The 21,648-nt window shown below is 43.2% G+C and overlaps 1 protein-coding gene across 1 annotated transcript in view; it reads right to left on the bottom strand.

Annotated features, from left to right (window-relative positions):
- The window catches only part of SUGP2 (SURP and G-patch domain containing 2), a 53,407-nt gene that overhangs the window by 13,608 nt on the left and 18,151 nt on the right, over positions 1–21,648 (bottom strand). The window contains exons 3-8 of the mRNA XM_069962256.1: positions 13,220–14,551; positions 9,983–10,133; positions 5,857–6,329; positions 3,793–3,904; positions 2,777–3,117; positions 1,447–1,508 (exon numbers count right to left, since the gene is read on the bottom strand). Coding sequence (XP_069818357.1) covers positions 1,447–1,508; positions 2,777–3,117; positions 3,793–3,904; positions 5,857–6,329; positions 9,983–10,133; positions 13,220–14,551 — 2,471 coding nt within the window. The remainder of the gene's footprint in view (positions 1–1,446; positions 1,509–2,776; positions 3,118–3,792; positions 3,905–5,856; positions 6,330–9,982; positions 10,134–13,219; positions 14,552–21,648) is intronic.

Raw genomic sequence — 21,648 nt, 5'->3', positions numbered from 1 at the left:
GACCTGAATATTGCTCCTAGGCTTAACAGGATGAAGCAACAAGTACTGGTGTGGAACAGATTGCCCCTCTCCAGGGCCAACAAGGTCGGCTTAATAAAAATGATTTGGTTACCCCAGTTAAATTACGTTTTGGGGGTTTCCCCGATTTGGATAAGTAGAAAATGGTTCGGGAGGATGGAGGGACTATTTAATGAGTTGTTTTGGAAGTTGGCCAAAAAAACACAGTTATCACTGAACTCAAGGAGAAAAGTGAAAAAAAATTCCAATGAAGTACTCAATCAAGAGTCTCCACTGATGCCCCCAAAAATTTAAATATGCAAAACAGGAGTCCGTGGAGCCTCGGTTGCTAGTCTCAAAACACGGGATAGCCAGATATCTCTAGCCTGTTGCCACGGGGTGCCTCCATGATAGGGAGAGCACCACACCATCCTGATAAATGGGGCCACCCTGGTGTTTCCCTATTTATGTTCTAATACTCGCAACCGAGTGGGACTTAAGGGGCTATTTATCAGGGTGGTGTGGTGCTCTCCCTATCATGGAGGCCCCCCGTGGCAACAGGCTAGAGATATCTGGCTATCCAGTGTTTTGAGACTCGCAACCGAGGCTCCACGGACTCCTGTTTTGCATATTTAAATTTTTGGGGGCATCAGTGGAGACTCTTTATTGAGTACTTCATTGGAATTTTTTTTCACTGTTCTCCTTGAGTTCAGTGATAACTGTTTTGTTGGCCGATTTGCTATTGCCCCAACTAGCCAGAATCCTACTCCACACTGACGAGGGGCAAAAACCCCGAAACGGCTGTCTGGATGGAAGCCTGCCTTGGCAAGCCCTTGTCATGATCGCAATACTCGCACCTTGAGTTAGACATTGACAAAAAGGGGCCACCCTGGTGTTTCCCTATTTATGTTCCAATACTCGCAACCGAGTGGGACTTAAGGGGCTATTTATCAGGGTGGTGTGGTGCTCTCCCTATTATGGAGGCACCCCGTGGCAACAGGCTAGAGATATCTGGCTATCCCGTGTTTTGAGACTCGCAACCGAGGCTCCACGGACTCCTGTTTTGCAGTTTTGGAAGTTGGAACAGAAAGTACGCTTAAAGTTGAGGGTGCTGACACTTCCTGAGGATAGAGGGGGGTTGACGATGCCTGACCTCTTTAGGTACTACCGGGCTGGTATTCTCGCTTGGTTGGTGAAGTGGAAGGAAGACAAATTTTTGGCTGGATGGGTTTAGGATCAGAAGGGATCTGCTAGTAATATCTTTGAGGTACTAGAGACGAAATTGGCAGTTTAATACGCCAAGTATACAAGGCTCGCCAAGGGCCGTCGCACAGCCCCAAGATGGCACCTCATCCTAACCAGCGTGACTTGACTAAAGCATTTTCCTATGTAGTAGGAGAGATTATGCTTTCTAAAAATTTAGAGGATACACTGATTTGTAAAGCTTACCTTTCTTTTATTGGAAGCACGTCCCCGTGGACGTTCATATTCAATACGTACTGGATCATGAACTATGTATTTAAAAAAAAAAAAAAAAAAAAATTAAGACACCACAAACATTTTATAAAAAGTAAAACATTTAAATTCAGTCAGTAAAATGCAGTTAGTACAAAGAGTATGTAAATATCCTAGCAATGAGAAACATAACCAACTGGAACTTACGAAAACCATTAGCAGAAATCTTTGCACTTTTATTATTGATTTGTCTCCTGAATGCAGCTTTCAAAATAGTCTAAAAGGTCCCCATACACCTTAGACTTCAGGCGACTGAACCTGCCGCCTATGGAGGATTCGGCCGCCTGTATGGGGCAGTCAATAACAACAACCAACATGATGTTGGTGGTTATAGGGGATGGCAAGGAAAAAGAAATCGTGGCCAACCATTTTGTTTGGTGAGAGATAGCGTCTCGCCGCAGCTTAACCCTCTCCATAGAGAACACAGGAACGCTCGGCCGTGCTGAATGATCCTATGTGTGGGGAGGATGGGAGACTGGCAGGAGATATAACTGATGGCCAGACGATTGGTCAGTTACTGAAGGTGTAAGGGGGCCTTAATAGAAATTTCCTTCCATTTTGTTCCTACAAGGGGAAATATAAAATGAAGACATCGGTATGAAGGACTTTTTGCTCTCTTTGTTAGAAATAACAGAAGGAAGTGGGTTACAAAGCAATTCAGATAGTGGACAGTAAGGAAAAAAATCACGGTAGACAGCTTACAAAAGGCGTGTACAAGTATAAAGCTCATACAGCATACTGTAAAGGATGTAGAAGCAAATGAAAGCTTTTTTCTTTTAATAAGAAGCTATAGGAGAAAGCTTATAGTGCACCATTAGTACAAAACAAAAAATACATTGTTTTTCAAAAGCCTTTCAAGCCGTGAGGCTATTTAAAACTATTTTGCATATTTTGACAGGGGCATCAATATCTGACACATTTGAAATTCAAGTTGTTTCAAAAATGTTGTGTGTAATTGAAAGTAATAACAATGGCCACTAGGTGTCACTGTTTCTACTTATCTGCCTGCTGTCAATATAGGTTTGTCTGTGACAACTGTAGGGCTTAGATGGAAAATACAGGAAGTGCAGGCAGGATATTCAGAGCTCTGTGCTCTCACAGTGCGGTGAGAGAGCTCTGTGCACTTCCAGCTTAAAGTGTCATAGTGCAAAGGCTCAGAACTAATCTTCAGTAAGATGTCTGCTGCTGGAATAGGTCCAGACGCAGATCCCGAGCAGAGCCTACTGCTTGCCCTGACAAAGCAAACACAGAAATATGTTCTTACCTTCGCGCTCCTCCACAAGACACACCCTTTTGGGTGGAAGCATGCCAACCTTGAGATTAGCTACTCTTTTACGAGCTATAGGAGGCCGAGCTGGAGTAGGCATTTGGCTAAATGCAGCTACAGGAGTAACCTCTACGCTTGGAGCTTCAGCAGCTTCACATTCAGTGTCAAGCTCCCCATCAGAGTTATCTTGTGATTCATCGCCGGTCCTTATGTTTTCTAAATCACAGTCCTCTAGCCCAATTTCCTCATCAGAAGTCGCCTCTTCCTCAGCTTGCTTAAACTCCTCCACTTTACGCTTATAGAACTTGTATGCAGAGCTGTCTTTGTCACATAAAAACCTTAAGCGTTGGTAAAAAACAAGCACACCATATGAATTTAAAAAAAAAATGAATAAAATTGTGTAAACCTTGCTTCAAACCTTGTTGTGGCTCACTTTAAAGGCTGGCTTCACGAAAGTGTACTCTGGATGCATATACACATGTGTATTACAAATGTACGCGATTGACACCTGTCAGTATTGGTCATCAGATCTGCACTTAGGCAGAGACTTGCATTTGTAATACAGATGCATGTATGCATTTTTCAGTTTTTAAAAAATAAGTCAACGACACATGGGAATGTGAAATGCCATACCTACATGGTATTCAATCTTCAGCCAGTGTCTCCCTGGCTGTTTTTAAAGCATCTGTGATCAGACTCAACTTCCTGAAGGCGCAAAGTATTTCTATACTCATTTTTAGCAAATAACTATGGCAAAGGTCACAGAATGTTCTCCTTATTCCCCTCCCTCCCAAAGAGGTCGATATAGCATACTACAGGGGAATTTTAAGTGCAAATAATTCAAGTTTAGGGTGCGTTCACATGTACAGGATCTGCAGCAGATTTGATGGCACAGATTTGCTTCATATCTGCTGCAGGTCCTGTACGTGAAAGCACCCTAAAGCAAAAAAAAAAAAAAAAGTTATAAATGACATTAGACATGTAAAAGTAGTAATCAATTCCTCCGCTCTTACCAAAAATCTGGGTTGTTTGCACTGTTCTCCATGCTGAACTGCTCTATTTCAGGCCCCATTTGAGCAACAAACTGAGCCAACTTTATAGCAGTATCCTGTGTTTTTTCATCAACTATGGATGGAAAAAAAACAAAACAGGTTACATCACTGAGGAGCAACGAAAACAGAAAGCCAAATAAGTGAATTATGAGTGATCCCTTATTTAGGGTCTGTCCACACGGACAGACTCGCAGCGTAAATCTCGATGCGAGTCTGTCAGGTCCTGGCAGTTTCCTGTCACTACATACTCGCAGCGGTCTGAACGACTGCTGCGAGTATGTGATTCTGCCGGCCCCTTAACCCCTTAGGCTCCCGATCTGCTGTGTCTGTATATACGTTACCTGTTTCCTGCACAGGGTCCCGGCGTCCTGCTCTCCCGCTGGCCAATCAGTGTGTTGCCCAAACGCAGCCACTGATTGGCTTGGCGGGAGAGCAGGACAGCGGGACCCCGTGCAGCGAGGACAGGTAACGTATATACAGACACAGCCGGCGGGAGCCGAAGGGGTTAAGGGGCCGGCAGAATTACATACACGCAGCGGTCGTTCAGACCGCTGCGAGTATGTAGTGACAGTGAACTGCCAGGACCTGACAGACTCACAGCGAGATTTACGCTCCGAGTCTGTACGTTTGAACTGACCATCAATATGAAAGCAATTCAAAGAAAGACTGGAGGAGGTGGTTATAAGCTTTATAGTTGTGGTAAGGTTTGACTAATAGAAAGGAGTAGCTAGCGCTAACCTTACACAAGATCGGAACCACCGTGCTTAATCCAGTGACGTGCTCCTCTTTAAAATCCAAAGTCTGCTTCATGAGTTATACTCAATATTCTTAAATATGCTAAACAGATTCTCTGGTGAACTGGACACAGTCCCAATGCTTTCTGAGGGTCCGGGAAAGCAGTGCACTGGGAGCACTTGGACTGCCTACAGTGCAACAGAGAAGCATATTTGGGAATATTTGGAACAACCCATGAATATTAACGACCCTTGGATTTAAAAAAAAAAAAAAAAAAAAAAAAAGTTTGTATGTGTAAGGTTATTGCTAGATTATCAGGCACAAATTAACAGGGTGATAAAACCAAAGCTAAAGTGAAATATATAAAGCTTTAAAAGGGAAACTCCACCTAAAAATATTCTATCACTAAAGCTATGTTCACACAAGTTGCAATTTTATTGCAGTACTGAGGAGGTATTGCATAATTTTCAAAATAAACTTGCAATGTGTGAACACAGCCTAAGGGCATTAGCATGTTCCCCCACCCCCTTACCGACGAGCTCAGCTCATTAAAGTGTACCGGTCACTACAGTTGCTGCCAGATCAGCAGCGAATTTCTTGTGCATTCTGCAAGTTTGGGTAACCATGTCAACGACCCACACAGAAACCTTAATTCTGATCTGAGAGGTCACGCTTTCCTCACTGCGTAGTTCATTGTCATGGATAACCGAATGTCCAGACTACAAGAAAATGCACAGATGATCCGGCGACGGCTGTAGTGACAGGTACACTTTAAAGTGTCTCAGTTACATAAAGACTTGTGTTCCAGGCACAAACGCTGTGTGAATTGGCGAGCAGGCAAATTATTAGTAACAGGTAAATATCATAGAAAGTAGAACACACAGTAAAAGGGAAAGCAGCAAGGCAGCCTCTAAGGCTAGGTTCACACCACGTTTTTCCTATCCGTTTTTAAATGGTTACTTTTAATGGACAGAAAAACGTAGTCAACACTTTTTGTTTACGTAAAAAAAAAAAAAAATCAGTTTCAATACTTTTCTTTTATAATAGAAGTCAATGGAAAAATGGATGGAAACGGATGGCACACAATTGCATCCGTTTTCCCATAAAACATGTACGTTAAACTGATAGGAAAAACATAATGTGAACCCAGCCTTACTGAAAAATATTTTTTTTCCCCTTAAATTTCGCTTTAAGACTAAACAGCAGCCTAGGATAACCCTCTAAACAGGTCAACTATACTATAACCACTCAAACACCATGTACACAAGTGTAAATTAATTTGTTACAAACCATCTACAGCCAGTGGGTCTATTATTTTTTCCTCAGGTACTTCATCCGTTTGAGAATTTGTGGTATTAGACATAGAGCATTCATCTGGAGATCTCGGTGGACTGACACCTACTTCACAAGCAGAATTCTCTGTCGTGGTTTCTTTTTCTGATATAATTTCAAGCTCTTGTTCTTCACTTTTGATTATCTGTTCCACCTTAACAGAAGGAGATGCCTTTGTCACGCGGCTCTTAAGTTTGGCCTGCTTCCTTTTTCTTGAGAAGGCCAAGGTCCTGTGAAGCCTCTTTTTTAAGGCTTGTACCTTCCTTGCAAACAGCATTGCCCTTACTGATTCACAAGCCAACTCTTCAGGGGACCGCTTGCATCTTTTTGTCTGTGTGCTTTTTGTATCTATTAGACCTTTGGAAGTTTGATATTCAGCAAATTTCTGACGATAATATTTATACTCACTGCTATTTTCATCAAACAAGAACCTGGAAGAAGAAAACAAACAAAAAAAACCCTTTATAAAATAAAAAATCCCTGAAAAGGTTATTGACACCATATAGGGAATATATATTTTACACACGCCAGCTAAAAAGATGGCTAGAAGAGAAGGGCTGTAAAGAAACCCTAAAACACTGCTTCTCTAGTGGACTTTACAGATAAAACTGTAGAATGTTTTTAATCCCTTAAAGAAGCAGTTCAAAAATTATTTTATTGGCCACCCTGCAGGGCGCTGGCACATATCTCACCACAGGTGATCGGTGTCCTGCGGCACAGTTCAAATCCTGCACACGATCACATCATCCGCTGCTGTGACCCCTCTTCTGTCTCCTGTGATTGAACACCTGAAGTCACACACTCCCATAGAGAATGCATTGAAGAGCGTGACTTCCTGTGTTCAATCACTGGAGACAGAAGAGGCGTCACAGCAGCGGATGACGTGAGCGCGTGCCGGATTTGAATGGCACCGCGGCACAACAATCATCCGTGGTGAGTATATATGCAAGCCCAATAAAAAAAGGTTTGTGAATTGCTTCTTTAAATACCAATCCATTTTTCAATTTACCTTTTCCCCCCTCCCTTCTCGAATTTTAGGAGCCATAACGTTTTAATTTTTCCATCTAAGGAGGCTTTTTAGTGCTTGGTTTTATGCAGTATCAACTGTACATTGTAAAGACATCCTACATTTTACCATAAAGAATACTGCAAAAATTAAAGATTGTGAAGTGTACTTGGGAAAAAAAACCTTGCAACCTTCAGCAAACTTTTTATTTTTATTTATGTCATTCACCATGTGGTAAAACTGACAGGTTATCAGTAGCCTTCAGGTCAGGAAGATTACAATGACACCCAATATGTATATATTCATGTATAAAGAAGAGTCCATTATAAACTACTGGTATGCCGATCACAAAGAAACCTTTGCTACGAGATATCTCAATTCTAAGAAATATGATAATCCTCTTGTCTACAGGAGGCCTTGCCTAGCCGCCAAGTGTATGGTTTTGCTTGTCAGCTCCTGTGAGAACTCCCCATGAATATGTACTGCCATGTAACATAACTAATGTTCAGCCAAGTCTCAGCACTGCGCAATAATGATCCAGCAACAGCATGCTCTACACCAGAGCTTCTCAAACTTTATACTGGAGCCTCACCCAATAGACCAAGGGGATGCCTGAGCCTCACCATCTGTGGTGGAAGCCCATGCAAAAATAAGAACTACTGCTCAGACTACCTTTCATTTGTTTACTAAACTCTGTATAACATTACCTTATTATGGGATTTTTTTTAAGGCTATGTTCCCACACAGTATGTTTGCTTAGTATTTTGCAACCAAAATCAGAAGTTGATTGAATACACAGAAAGGCTATGTTCGCACACTGTTGAAATCTAATGTAGTGAAGCTAAACAACAAAGCGGCTTCTCCGTGCAGTAACATGCAGATACACATGTCCCTTTCCCAGCGTGACCTGGGGAAGGATCTACAACCCTGCGGCTGAAGAGTGTATCCCCTGGAGACTGGTGCCGGCTATAAGTACGGGGGAGGGCCGTGTAGACGGCGGCAGCAGCAGTACAGTAGTAAGTTTACCTCATGAAAGCTGCTGCGGGCTGTTAGGGTCCTATCCCACGGGCCGAGCAGGGCCCGAACAACGATGTAAACGAGCGCCGACCTGCTAGAGCTGCGCTCGTTTACTGGGCCAATTCAACGGCCCGACATTCGTTTAGCGAAGGCTGCAAGGAAATCGTTACCGATGTCCTTGCAGCCCTTGTTTCATACATTACCTGTCCAGGCGCAGGTCTTCTTCTCCCAGTCCCGCGCCACAGCAGCTTCGGAGCAGCCTGTCTGAACAACCACTAAAGAAACAGAAATGTCATATATAGGAGCACACCAACAATGATTGAGAAAATACAAAAATATGTTTATTAGTAACCACACAAATACAAAAACACAAAAAATGGCAAAGGAAGCCAGATCCATGCACATTAAAAACATTTAAAATTCCCAAAAAGGGAAAAACACTGTGGGACCCACACAATAATGGAAACCCACAGGCCAGCAAGCGGTCATGAAATGTAGCCCTATAAACCCTCAAACAACATGAAGTGAATAAACAACATAAAAAAGAATGGAAGTGTCTACATCAAAAAACCAATTCCATTCTTGTTTATGTTGTTTATTCACTTCATGTTGTTTGAGGGTTTATAGGGCTACATTTCATGACCGCTTGCTGGCTTGTGGGTTTCCATTATTGTGTGGGTCCCACCATGTTTTTCCCTTTTTGGGAATTTTAAATGTTTTTAGTGTGCAGGGATCCGGTTTCCTTTGCCATTTTTTGTGTTTTTGTATTTGTGTGGTTATTACTAATAAACATATCTTTGTATTTTCTCTATCATTGTTGGTGTGCTCCTATATATGACATTTCTGTTTCTTTAGTGGTTTATGTATATTGGTTTGTCTTAGGAAGCACCCTATTCTTCTATATATTGGTAGTGCAGGCCCCCCCTCTTTTCTGTTTGGTACAACTGTCTGACCAGACCGCCAATCACTGTCCGCGGCGGTCCTAGCCAGTGATTGGCTGAGCGGTCTGTCAGTTTAGACATGCCGCTCCGAAGCTGCTCCGGTGAGGTAACGGGAGAAGGACAGGTAATGTATGATGTATTAAATTGTCCGTCGCCCGCCGCTATTCCACGTAGCGATGCGCGGGTGGTGACCGATGATTTTAGGTTTGAATCTAAATGAATGATCAGCCGATGACGAGATCGTTCTCTCTATTCCACGGAGCGATAATCGGCCGAATCGGGACGATTATCGCTCTGTTGAATAGGCCCCTTAGTTACACAGAGGGGGAAAGCTGTGGCAGTGCACAGTGACTGGAGCCTAGAAACCGCTCTGGCTCCAGGTCACATAGCTCTCTTCAATGGGCAGGGTTATAATTGCTAAACCAGCCCATTAAAGAGAGAGAGAACACGTGGTCTCAGTCTTGAAAAGGTGGGGGCCAGGAGCAGGCAGCAAGACTGAGTTCAGATTAAGGCCCTATTCCACGGAACGATTATCGTTCGTATTCGGCCGATATCGGCCCCTACAGACGATAATCGTCCGGTGGAATAGAGTGCAACGATCAGCCGACATCGTTCATGTCGGCTGATCGTTGCAGTCGCTTGTTTTTCAACATGTTGAAAAACAAGCGACTGATATAGCAGCGATCTGCTGCCGTCGCTCCGTTGAATAGGAGCATCGGCAGCAGACGCTGCTATATCCTATGGGCTGCCCGGACGATCAGCGATCCCCCGGGCAGCCCCCCCGCAGCTCCCCGCCGCCCCTCCCGCACTCACCCGCTCGCTGCAGCCGCGTTGAATAGCGGCGGCAGTGAGCGGGGAACGAGGAGCAAACGAGCGCTGAGAGCGCTCGTTTGCTCCTCTAAACGACCTGTGGAATAGGGGCATTAGCTCCTTCTTTGTGTTCAGAGAGGGTAAATTAGGGGAAATAGCAAGAAAACAAACTCAAAACACTTAACTACTTGCTTTGAGCAATATGTTGACCTATGGGTGGGCTATTTAATGAGAGAAAAAATTTTTGGGGTGGAATACCCCTTTAAAGTCAATATTGCGTTGACCATGCAAATTTGTAAAATGTTCTTACCAAAATTCTGATTTTCGTTTATCAGCCTGGTTCTCTTTTTTTGCATTTTCTAGAAGCTGATCAATAGTAGAAACAACTTTTGCATCAGAGGCTTTCTTTTCGTTTTCCATAGTAGAAACAACTTTTGCATCAGAGGCTTTCTTTTCGTTTTCTGTAATATGAGAGCGAAAATTTGAAGAGCTTACAGAAACTTACAAGACACTGAACATCACTCTACTCACAAATAAGATATTTTTGCAACTATTCTGAAGCAACTTCTGCTTCTTGCACACCTACTGCCAGGGGCTGATGGGATTGAGCAACATGTGACTTTAGAATCAGGTAAGATAGAGGATTTGTTTAATGTGCAGTCTGTAACCAGTATCAGACATCGACACCAGAGGACTGGAGGAGCCTCCAGTGGGCCCAGATTTATACTGGCCGCATAAATGGGACAGGCTCCGGGGCAAGCAATGCTTTAAACTGTGTATGTGAAGGCAGGACACAGATACAGTTGTAAGCTATGATGAAATAGAGACCCATTAGATCCCTCTCCTGTCACCAGTAGCAGATTATAAACAGGTCAAGCTTGGTGAACAGCCCAGGGCCCATGGTAAAGCTAATCCGCCCCTGCCTGTCTCACTCCCTCATAGGCTGCTGTTATTGCTGCCTGCATCAGGAAAATACGAGGAGGTTAGACACATCTAGGAATAACTCCCTATAGCACATGGGGAGCCAAGGATGAAGGCAATTTTCTTACCATCATCCTCAGCCCCATTTTTGTGCCCACCCTCAGTGCACTTAACCTTATTTGCGTATGGATTAAACTCTTAAAGGGGAAGCTGGGGAAAATAATTTTAGGATATGTTATTGCCCAACAAAAGTTATGAAAATTACTAATAGACATTTATTATGAGAAATGCACCTATACCTATACAGCATGGCCTGTTCAGGTCTCTGAAAAGTTGGTGATGTCACGTCACATAAACTGCCAACTACTGCTGCAGCGGTGGGACAGACTGGAGCAGCAGGAGTTGGCAGTCTATGTGACTTGACATCAACTTTACAGAGACCTGAACACGCCATGCTTTAGTAAGGGCAGGGAAACTGCACTATAGGTGCGTTTCCCATAATAAGTGCATTAGTAATTTTCATAACTTTTGTTGGGCAATAACATATCTTAATTATTTTGCCCGGACCTTCCCTTTAATATCGTGGAAATTGTGCTGGGGGGTGGTGTCAGGGCAGTGGAATCCCACAAAAATGGAGCAAAGGCATGCACTTGCTGTTCTCATGATTCATTCAATCTCTACAGAACTTCTGAACACTGCTGGGTTGGCTTACATACATTTGTATGGACGCCATTCTGTGGACGCCGATACGGATCCTCTTATCTGGTGATATACATCTTTTTTGGCTTTGGCCCTTTTTTCTATTTATCTTGCATTATCTTTGTACTTGTGTCTATCTTACTTACGTTACTCTCACCAGTGAGGACCCCCTATACCCTTATGTCGGCTTGTCTTTGTACCGTGCTTATCATACACGGCACAGTGTTTGGTTTGCTTGTGCATTTTAAGTGTTTTTAACCTGTGTGTCCCACTTGCTTTTTTGTACCAATAAAGTTTATTCCTGTTACACGTTAATTGATTTACTTTGTCAATATCTATTATTGGATGTGCCACCGATATATTTGGCATGCCTTTGTTTGTGGGTTTTAAATGTTCTCTTAAGACATTATGCTATCATCAGCAGCGCTACGTATCCAAAGAAGGCTGGGCAGGAAAGGAAATGCTGATTCTTAGAAGAAGCACAGATGACATTTGGCAAGATAACAACCCTCAGGTGGTATTAGAACATATCAGTGAATATGAATGAATAGCGTCAATTTACCAAGTACTAAGGTATTTACAGCTTTACTTTATACACTTTATACAGACATCTTAGTAGACAGCACCTAGAGGTATTGTAAAACCCTGTAAAGAAATGTGTAACTAATGCTTCTCCTTATGCCCTGTATCTGGGACAGATTGCCTAAACTCACCCCACGTACCTGTAGTCTGCTGCAGGCTGGCATTTTTAAAAAGAACACTTTAATACCGCTCCTGGTGCCTGGTAGGTAGGCGTGGGGGCAGAGCCGTAGTGGCATGCAGTCAGACTGCCTCTGTCTTTCTTCCAGACCCTTATGCTTCATTGGCATCCCGAGTGATGGGAACTTCATGCAAAGCCCAGCACCCAGGTTGCCAATAAAGAATCAGTGGTTCAGAGGAAGCTGAATGGAACGTGACTGCATGCTGTTGCAGCTCTGCTCTCATGCTTACTTACCAGTAGCCAGAATAAAAGTTTATTTTTTGTTTTATTTCACCCCACAGCAGACACCATGGCACAAAAGGTAAAGCTAAAAGGTAGCTATAAGGGAGTAAGGGAGGGCATAATGAGGGACTAGTTACCTTCAAGGGAGTTCTTCAACCATTAGACATTCCCCACTATGCTTTATCTGTCGCCCCCTAGGGGGGGAGGGGTTCAAGTGCTGTCCAAATGGGCAGCAATGCACACACAATTTAAATTTTTTTTTCTCTCTCTATTGGTACTAGCCAAAATGGAACATCTCTAGTGGGAGATTCTCTGTCTTCTCAAGAAGAGTCCCCCTACTTGAGAAATGGTGGGACAACCCAATTTTAAGTACATGCAAGATTAGAACAGTGCATGCAAGGCTCAATTAATAAATAGGCTGTGTTTCAGGAGGGAATCATTATTCCTGGTACCCATTTTAGACTCATTTTGTCATTGAGGAGTGTGTGATACCACGCAACCTTTGTTGTATGCTGTGGGTGCTTTCCTTTCTCTCTACTCAGCCAATGTGGATTTCTGTGCTGCATTCCTTACTGGACGATTTCCTCTGTTGTAGGCTGTAGTGCAAAGCCTTACCTACCGTCTGCTGTTTTTATAGGGCTGGGTTGATATGTAGTGTTTTGGTCAGTATCTTTAGCTAGGGAGTTCTAGGTATGAACCCAGCCTAACTTCAAGAGAATGAAGGTGAATAGCAGTGAGAATCAGAGTCAGGACCAGTATGCTATCAGATCCAAGTTATAAGCATGAAGAAAACTAGCTATGTGAAGTGTTACACAGACTACACAGCAACAAAATGGACTAAATTTTAGTAAACTAGAAATCAATGCAAAGTCCATAGCCAATAAGCATTCAATTACAATTTAAAGCAATAGCCGATTTTTTCTATTGTAATAATAAATAACAAACCTTGACTTCCTGCATCAGTCTTTACTTCTTTTTTCTTTGCAACATAAGTAGTAACAGGTGCTTTCACTTTGGATTTCAAGGTAAATTTATTGTTTTTATTTTTAAGCCAGTCTCTCAATTTCAAGATGAACTCCTCTCCAAACAGAGAACAGTTTTTGTAATTTGGATAGGCTGAAGGCTTCAGACTTGCATCACAGATACCCAGTACATCAAGAACATTTTTCTGTCTGCCATCGGAAATTAACGCAAATGTTTGACCAATTGCAACCAAAGATCTCTTGCACAGCGACACACTGGTCTGCAGGGCATCAAGTAGCTGTCTAGGGTCTGCGGGGAAAGACTCCATCAGCTCGACTGTATTGGAGGCAAGCAGCAAAGGTGAAGCACACTCAAGCAAACGCTGCTGAACCACCATCATCTCTTTGTCATAAGGTTTGATCATTTTAAAAAAATCATCCTTAATGGACACAGTTCTTGTTCGAAGCAAGATATCCAACAGATCGTTGTCAATTTTGGGGCTTGCCAGTGGAATCCTAACGTTTGATCTTGCTTTAGAAAAGCACTGCATTCTGTGCTGCGATGACAATAATACTTTGAAGGAATCCCATATCATATTATATGTATCACTGTTATCAGTGAACACAGCATTGAGTTGTTTCATAAGCTCCACATTATAATCATTGGAATCAAATTTGGCCCATTTCATAAGGTCTATGCCTAGTTTATTTACCGCATTCTTGCTGTCTAAATCACTGGGAATATTTATTGAGCCTTGCTGCTTAGAGGCTGCACCTGCTTTTCCTGATTTACCACCAAAACCCTGAAGAAGTTGTGGTATAGGGCCTTTCTTCTCTCTGCGCTTCATGGGAACTTGCCCCATACTTCCTTGTGGTTTGAAAACATTCATAGGACCCATCTCATTCTGAGGATGGAAATCCCTGAACATTTCTGGCTGGCCCACTCCAAGGTCTTGTTCATGAGGACGACCAAGTTCCCAGTTTCTACGAGCCTGGCTCATTTCCCTAGAAAATAATTCTTCCCGGTCTAAAGACCTAAAGTTCTCAAGATCATTGAAGCGGCGATCTGCACTATTTAGCTCTTCTCTGTACATCCTCTCCTTTAAAACTGGGTCAGGACCCCATCTGTCCAAATCCATGTTTCTTCCACCAGGGGGTTCACGAGGGTAAGGTTGACCCGGAATACTGTCTCTTCTCATCTCCATATCCCAGTTTCTATCTAGGGAACTGTTATGAAGATCACGCACTGAATACCTTTGTCTATCTCTGTAAACAGATTCCATGTCATTTATTGGTCTTCTTGTTGAGGATGGACCTTATAAAAAAAATAAAAAAAAATTAAAATAGCTCACATAATAAAAATATGGGCAACGTCTGATTAACATCATGAACAGTTACATTTATTGTGCAAAAAGTAACAGTGAATACATCAGAGGCTGTGGAGTCAGACAGTTTTGGTTGGAGTCGGAAAAAATGTACCGATTCCAGCTTTAAAATAAGAAATTAAAATAAAATGTTAAAAAAGTTCTATCAATCTAAGGATCTCATTTAAAAATAAACACTTTCTCAAACACATTTAGTTAGAATAGGTGAAGCATTCACTCCATATATCAGTAATAAATCACTGGCCCTATTAGATATGAGTGGTTGGGGAGATGTTGGTCACTATTTGGCAGCTTGTTTCTGAGCTAGAAGAGTCCATTGTGTGGGGGGAGATCTGTGCTGTTCTCTTGCTGGATAATTGTATATGAGCAGCAGTGTAATATGAAGATATCCTGTGTAATATAGAGGAGGAGAAGTCATAAGTAGTGTAGCAGTGACCTCTGTCCTCAAGGTGGTGTTTTCACCCTGGGAGAAGATTGTGGGGGACATTCTAATTAGACCCCATTCACATTCACCCTGCCAGATTTGGTAAAAGATACACACCTCTTAGAGAATCTGGCGGGACCTTCTCATGCCTCGAAATCATAGGTATCTGGCATAGTTAGTAGTTTTCCTTTGTGTATGGTGAATAGTTAGTAGTGAGTTGTTCAGGACATGGAGGCTGGAGACTGGCTGCATCCACTGCACACACAGGAGAACCTGCTTAATATCTTTCCTTATTCACTGCAGGAGTGGGAAAGACTGGCAGATAACAGCAGGGACACTCATTGATTTACCCCTTCGTTCTACTCCTGCAACTTTAGGTGCAGGGCCGACGTCAGCACCCGGCCGACTAGGGCAAGTGCCGGGGCCCACAGCGCCTCAGGTGGCCCAGTCCCGTCTGATGCTACACTTTTTTTTCTGTCAGAAAAAAAAAAAAGTGTAGTAGGGGACTGGGCTCCTAGAGGCCGGCATAGCACAGCTAGGGGGCGCCAATACATACTTGGAGTCCCGGGCACTTGTTTCTCTGCACAAAACTTCCCTGCAGCTGCCGAGTAGCTGCTGCAGCTATGGGGGATGAGGGACCTTTCATGATGTCACTGGTCACACCTATGGGGGATGAAGGACCTTTCATGATGTCAATGGTCATGTGATTGGACTCTGGATGGAGCGCAGGTAGGCTCTGGAAACTAATAGTGTCCTGTATGGGCTTCTAATTGCTTTCTGTGTACAGGTCCTGCAGTGATGTATATAACACATGGACATGCTGAGACCTCTAGACTAGAGGGCTCAGCATGTCCATGTGTTATATACATCACTGCAGGAGCTGTATATAGAAGAACTAGAAGCACCAGCATGTCCATGTGTTTTATACATCACTGCAGGAGCTGTATATAGGAGAACTAGAGGCTCTATATATACAGCTCTGTATACAGCTCCTGCAGTGATATATATAGAGATTATATATATAGATATAGATATAGAGAGATAGAGAGATAGAGAGAGAGATAGAGAGAGAGAGATTATATAAACACAGACATGCTGGTGCTTCTAGTTCTCCTATATACAGCTCCTGCAGTGATTGATAGATAGATATTTCTATCTATCTATCACTGCAGGAGCTGTATATAAGAGAACTATAGGTCTCAGCATGTCTATGTGTTATATATATCACAGACAGGAGCTGTATACAGGAGAACTATAGGTCTCAGCATGTCCATGTATTGTATATATCACTGCAGGAGCTGTATACAGGAGAACTAAAGCTTCTAGTTCTCCTGTATACAGCTCCTGCTATGTGTATTTAACATGGACATGCTGGGTCTTCTAGTTCTCCTGTATACAGCTCCTGTCTGTGATATATACAACATGGACATGCTGGGGCTTCTAGTTTTCTCCTGTATACTGCTTCTGTAATGTGACACCCGCAGAGATCAGGAGATACAGGAGGAGAAAGATATGCAGCAGCCGCAAATCTTTCCTCGTCTGTATCTCCATGATTTGTTCTTTAAAGGGGCCCACCGAGGCTCTGTCGCCCAAGGGCCCACAAAAACCTGGAGCCGGCCCTGTATAGGTGGGTGTATTTCAGCAGGGGGGGGGGGGGGGGGGGGGAATCTTGTAATGTCCCCGGGTGGCATTACATGACAGCAGGCTTCTAAAGGTCCCTGCCTAGCCAGCCTGCTTTTCTTTAGCCTCACCTGGGATCCCTTCATTGCGTCCGGTCTTCAGAGAAGTCCATATACAGGGCTTCAGTGTGCAGAGACATGCTCCGTACGCGGAAGACCATTGGTGCGACGTTCTGTTTACAGGGTGGGTCTTTTAAATGCCTCTACAAGCCAGGTCGGTGAAGTCACTGCGTCACGTGTCTGACCCAGGAAGCACGAAAACCAGCCAGAATTTTTAATATCTCACAATTAAAGTGCTAGGCAGACCAAGTTAACTGCCTAAATTTAAAAAAAAAAAAAAAAAAAAACCCTTAACCCCCTTCCTGACCAGGCTCAAAATGTCCAGGCCAATTTTCATTTTTGTTTTTTCCGCCTTGCCATCTAAGAGCTCTAGCACTTTCAGTTTTCTATCTACAAGGCCATGTAAGAGCTTGTTTTTTCAGGAACAGGTGTACTTTGTAATGGTGTCTTTCAATATGTTATAACATGTAACATAGTAACATAGTAACATAGTAAATAAGGTTGAAAGAAGACAAGAGTCCATCAGGTTCAACCTAGGAGAATCCTACTGTGTTGATCTAGGAAGGCGAAAAACCCCTATGGGGCAGAAGACAACCGCCCCACCACATGGAGAAACTCCCCCCCCTCCCCCCCCCCCCCGACTGCAATGGCAACCAGAACAATCCCCGGATCAACGTATCACCAGAAATCTAATGCCCATAACTTGTTATATTATATTGTTCAAGAAAAGTATCAAGTCCTCCCTTGAACTTATTTAATGAATCGGCCATGACAACCTCATGTGGCAGAGAGTTCCACAGTCTTACCACTCGCACAGTAAAGAACCCGCGTCGATGCTGATGATGAAATCTTCTTTCCTCTAGACGTAGAGGATGCCCCCTTGTCATTGTTACAGACCTAGGAGTAAAAAGACCACTACAAAGATCTCTGTACTGTCCATTCATATATTTGTACATTGTGATCAGATCGCCCCTAAGACGTCTTTTTTCTAGCGTAAATAACCCCAAGCTTGATAACCTGTCTTGGTACTGTAACCCACCCATTCCCTTAATGACCTTTGTTGCCCTCCTCTGCACCCGCTCCAGTTCACCTATGTCCTTCTTATATACCGGTGCCCAAAACTGTACACAGTATTCCATATGTGGTCTGACCAGTGATTTATAAAGAGGCAAAACTATGTTCTCATCTTTAGCATCTATACCTCTTTTGATGCACCCCATTATTTTATTAGCCTTGGCAGCTGCTGCCTGGCACTGATCACTAAAGTTGAGTTTACTGTCCACCAATACCCCCAGGTCCTTTTCGGAAGTACTTTTACCCAGTGTTTTATTATTTAGCACATAACTGTACTTATTATTTCTATGGCCCAAATGCATAACCTTACATTTATCCACATTAAACTTCATTTGCCATTTCTCCGCCCAAGCCTCTAGCTTCTCCAAATCCCTCTGTAATATGATATTATCCTCCTCTGTACTGATTACTTTACCCAGTTTAGTATCATCTGCAAAAATGGAGATTCTACTCTGTAGCCCCTCTACAAGATCATTAATAAAAATATTAAAAAGAAGTGGACCCAACACTGACCCCTGAGGTACCCCACTAGTAACTAAAACCCAATCTGAATATTTTCCATCAATGACCACCCTCTGTTTTCTATCACACAACCAGTTACTTACCCATTTGCATACGTTTTCCCCGAGTCCCAGCATCCTCATTTTGTAGACCAACCTTTCATGCGGCACAGTATCAAATGCCTTTGAAAAGTCCAGATACACAACATCCACAGCCTCCCCCAGGTCCAGTCTATAACTTACCTCTTCATAGAAGCCGATCAGATTAGTCTGACAGGACCGATCCCTCATAAATCCATGCTGGTGCTGCGTCATAAGATTATTTTCATTAAGATACTCTAGTATAGCATCTCTTACAATCCCCTCAAATACTTTACCTACTATAGATGTTAGACTTACGGGCCTGTAGTTTCCAGGATCACTCCTTGACCCCTTCTTGAATATCGGTACCACATTAGCTATGCGCCAGTCCTGTGGAACAATCCCTGTCGTAATAGAATCTTTAAGTATTAGGAATAACGGTCTGTCCAACACAGTATTTAATTCTTGCAAAACTCTAGGATGGATACCTTCTGGGCCCGGTGACTTATGGATTTTAATGTTTTTAAGGCGTTTCCCCACTTCTTGTTGTGTTAGGCAGGTGAGATTTATGGGAGGATTAACATTATCCCTAGTCATGTCGTCTGTTATGGGATTCTCCTCTGTGAATACAGTAGAGAAGAATGTATTTAGTAGATTGGCCTTTTCCTCTTCCCCCTCCACCATTACACCCAGATTATTTTTGAGGGGACCAACATTTTCGGTTTTAAGTCTTTTGTTATTTATATAAGTGAAGAACATTTTGGGATTTGTTTTACTTTCTGTGGCTATCCTTCTTTCTGTTGCTATTTTTGCTTCTTTTATTTGCGTTTTACACATTCTATTCTTCAGTCTATAGTTGCTCAATGCTTCCCCACTACCTTCTTGTTTTAGTAGTCTGAATGCTTGTTTCTTATCATTTATTGCACCCCTTACAGCTGTAGTTAACCACATTGGATTTCTCTTATTTCTACTACGTTTATTCCCATATGGTATGTGTCGTTCACACGATTTACCCAGGATGCTCTTAAATATGTCCCATTTCTCTTGTGTACTTTTATTTCTGAAGGCATTGTCCCAGTCTATGTTCCCAAGGTCCTCTCTTAGTTTTTGGAAATTAGCCTTCCTGAAATTTAATGTTTTTGTAGCCCCTCTACTAATAATTTTATTGAAGGATAATTGAAAACTTACTATGTTATGGTCACTATTACCTAGGTGACCCCCCACCTCTATTTTTGATATTCTGTCGGGCCTATTGGTTAAGATCAGGTCCAGAAGGGCCCCCCCTCTTGTTGGTTCCTCTACTAGTTGGGAAAGGTAATTATCTTTTACTATTTCCAAAAACACGCTTCCCTTCCTGGAGCTGCAGGTTTCTGCTTTCCAGTTTATATTTGGGTAGTTAAAGTCCCCCATAATAATGACTTCCCCCTGCTTCGCTGCCACATCTATTTGTCTTATAAGAAGATTTTCTGATTTTTCCACTATACTTGGAGGTTTATAACTCACTCCTATAAGAATTTTATTATTCTTCGTCCCTCCCCTTATTTCTACCCAAAGAGACTCCACATTATCATCACATATATCCTCCCGCAGAATAGGCTTAAGGCATGATTTAACATATAGACAGACCGCTCCCCCTTTCTTATTTTTACGGTCATTTCTGAATAGACTATAACCCTGGATATTAACAGCCCAGTCATAACTCTCATCCAGCCATGTCTCGCTTATCCCCACTATATCATATTTCTCTTCAACCATTATGAGTTCTAATTCCTCAGCTTTATTAGTGAGGCTTCGAGCATTAGTATACATACATTTAATATATTTGTCCATATTCCCTTTCCTCTTGTCACTAGTGACTGTTCTAACCCCTCCCGCCGCTCCACCCCCAGTTCCATAATCTAGGCCCAGCTCTCCATCTACTCTGTCTTCACTTACTATATTGTAGTTGCCCTCCCCCCCGGGCCCTAGTTTAAACACTCCTCCAACCTCTTAGCCATCTTCTCCCCCAGCACGGCTGCACCCTCCCCATTGAGATGCAGCCCGTCCCTACCGTACAGCCTGTAACCGACCGAGAAGTCGGCCCAGTTCTCCATGAACCCAAACCCCTCTATCCTACACCAGCTCTTGAGCCACTTATTTACCTCCCTAATCTCCCGCTGTCTCTCAGGTGTGGCTCGTGGTACAGGTAATATTTCAGAGAATATCACCTTGGAGGTCCTAGTTTTTAGCTTCCTGCCTAAGTCCCTGAAATCGTTTTTAAGGACCCGCCACCTACCTCTAACTTTATCATTGGTGCCAATGTGCACCATGACTGCTGGGTCATCGCCAGCCCCTTCCAGTAATCTGTCAGCCCGATCCGCGATGTGACGAACTCGAGCGCCAGGAAGGCAACACACTGTTCGACGATCCCGGTCTTTGTGACAGATTGCCCTGTCTGTCCCCCTAATAATTGAGTCCCCCACTACCAGTACCTGCCTGGCCTGCCCTGAACTCCTGTTTCCCACCTTACTGGAGCAGACACCCCCCTGGCTTTCAGAGGCAGTGTCCTGCTGCAGCAATGCCACCCCTGAATCAACATCCCCCTCATCCGCCAATTTGGCAAACTTGTTGGGGTGTGCCAGATCAGGACTGGCCTCCCTCACACTCTTCCCTCTACCCCTTTTTCTAACTGTGACCCAACTAGCTGCCTCTTCCTCCTGTACCTCCATGCTATCACTCTCTCCCCCATCTACCCCTTGGAGTGCTTGCTCAGTGAGCACCAGACCCCTTTCCAGTTTGCTAATGCATCTCAATCGTTGCAGCTGCTCATTTAGATCCAGGATCTGGGCTTCCAAACCAGCAACATGCACACATCTCCCACAATGGTATGCACCCTCGATCGGTTGATCAAGGATTGCATACATCGCACAAGATGTACATTGGGCCGCATTGTCAAACATGGCGCTCATTTATATGGGGATATTATGTATAAAGAAAGAAAAAACAAACAAGCAACAAAAGCAAACAATGTGTTCAAAAGTAAATAAACAATTTGTTTTCCTCTAAAACTCCCCAAATCTAAAGTCCCAGAATATTAAAGTCCCACACTTGAGACAAAAACACACTTCAGATCTAAAACTCGCACGCTCCAAAACTCGCTCACAATACAATATAGAAGTACTTAGCTTGCAGAGTTTGTTGCTTCTGGCTCCTGTGTTGGAAGAGACTGG

Source organism: Dendropsophus ebraccatus, chromosome 3 (assembly GCF_027789765.1).
Source record: "Dendropsophus ebraccatus isolate aDenEbr1 chromosome 3, aDenEbr1.pat, whole genome shotgun sequence".
Classification (NCBI taxonomy): domain Eukaryota; kingdom Metazoa; phylum Chordata; class Amphibia; order Anura; family Hylidae; genus Dendropsophus; species Dendropsophus ebraccatus.
The sequence above is the reverse complement of the archived record's forward strand: the minus strand, read 5'-3'. Positions and strand labels throughout refer to the sequence as shown.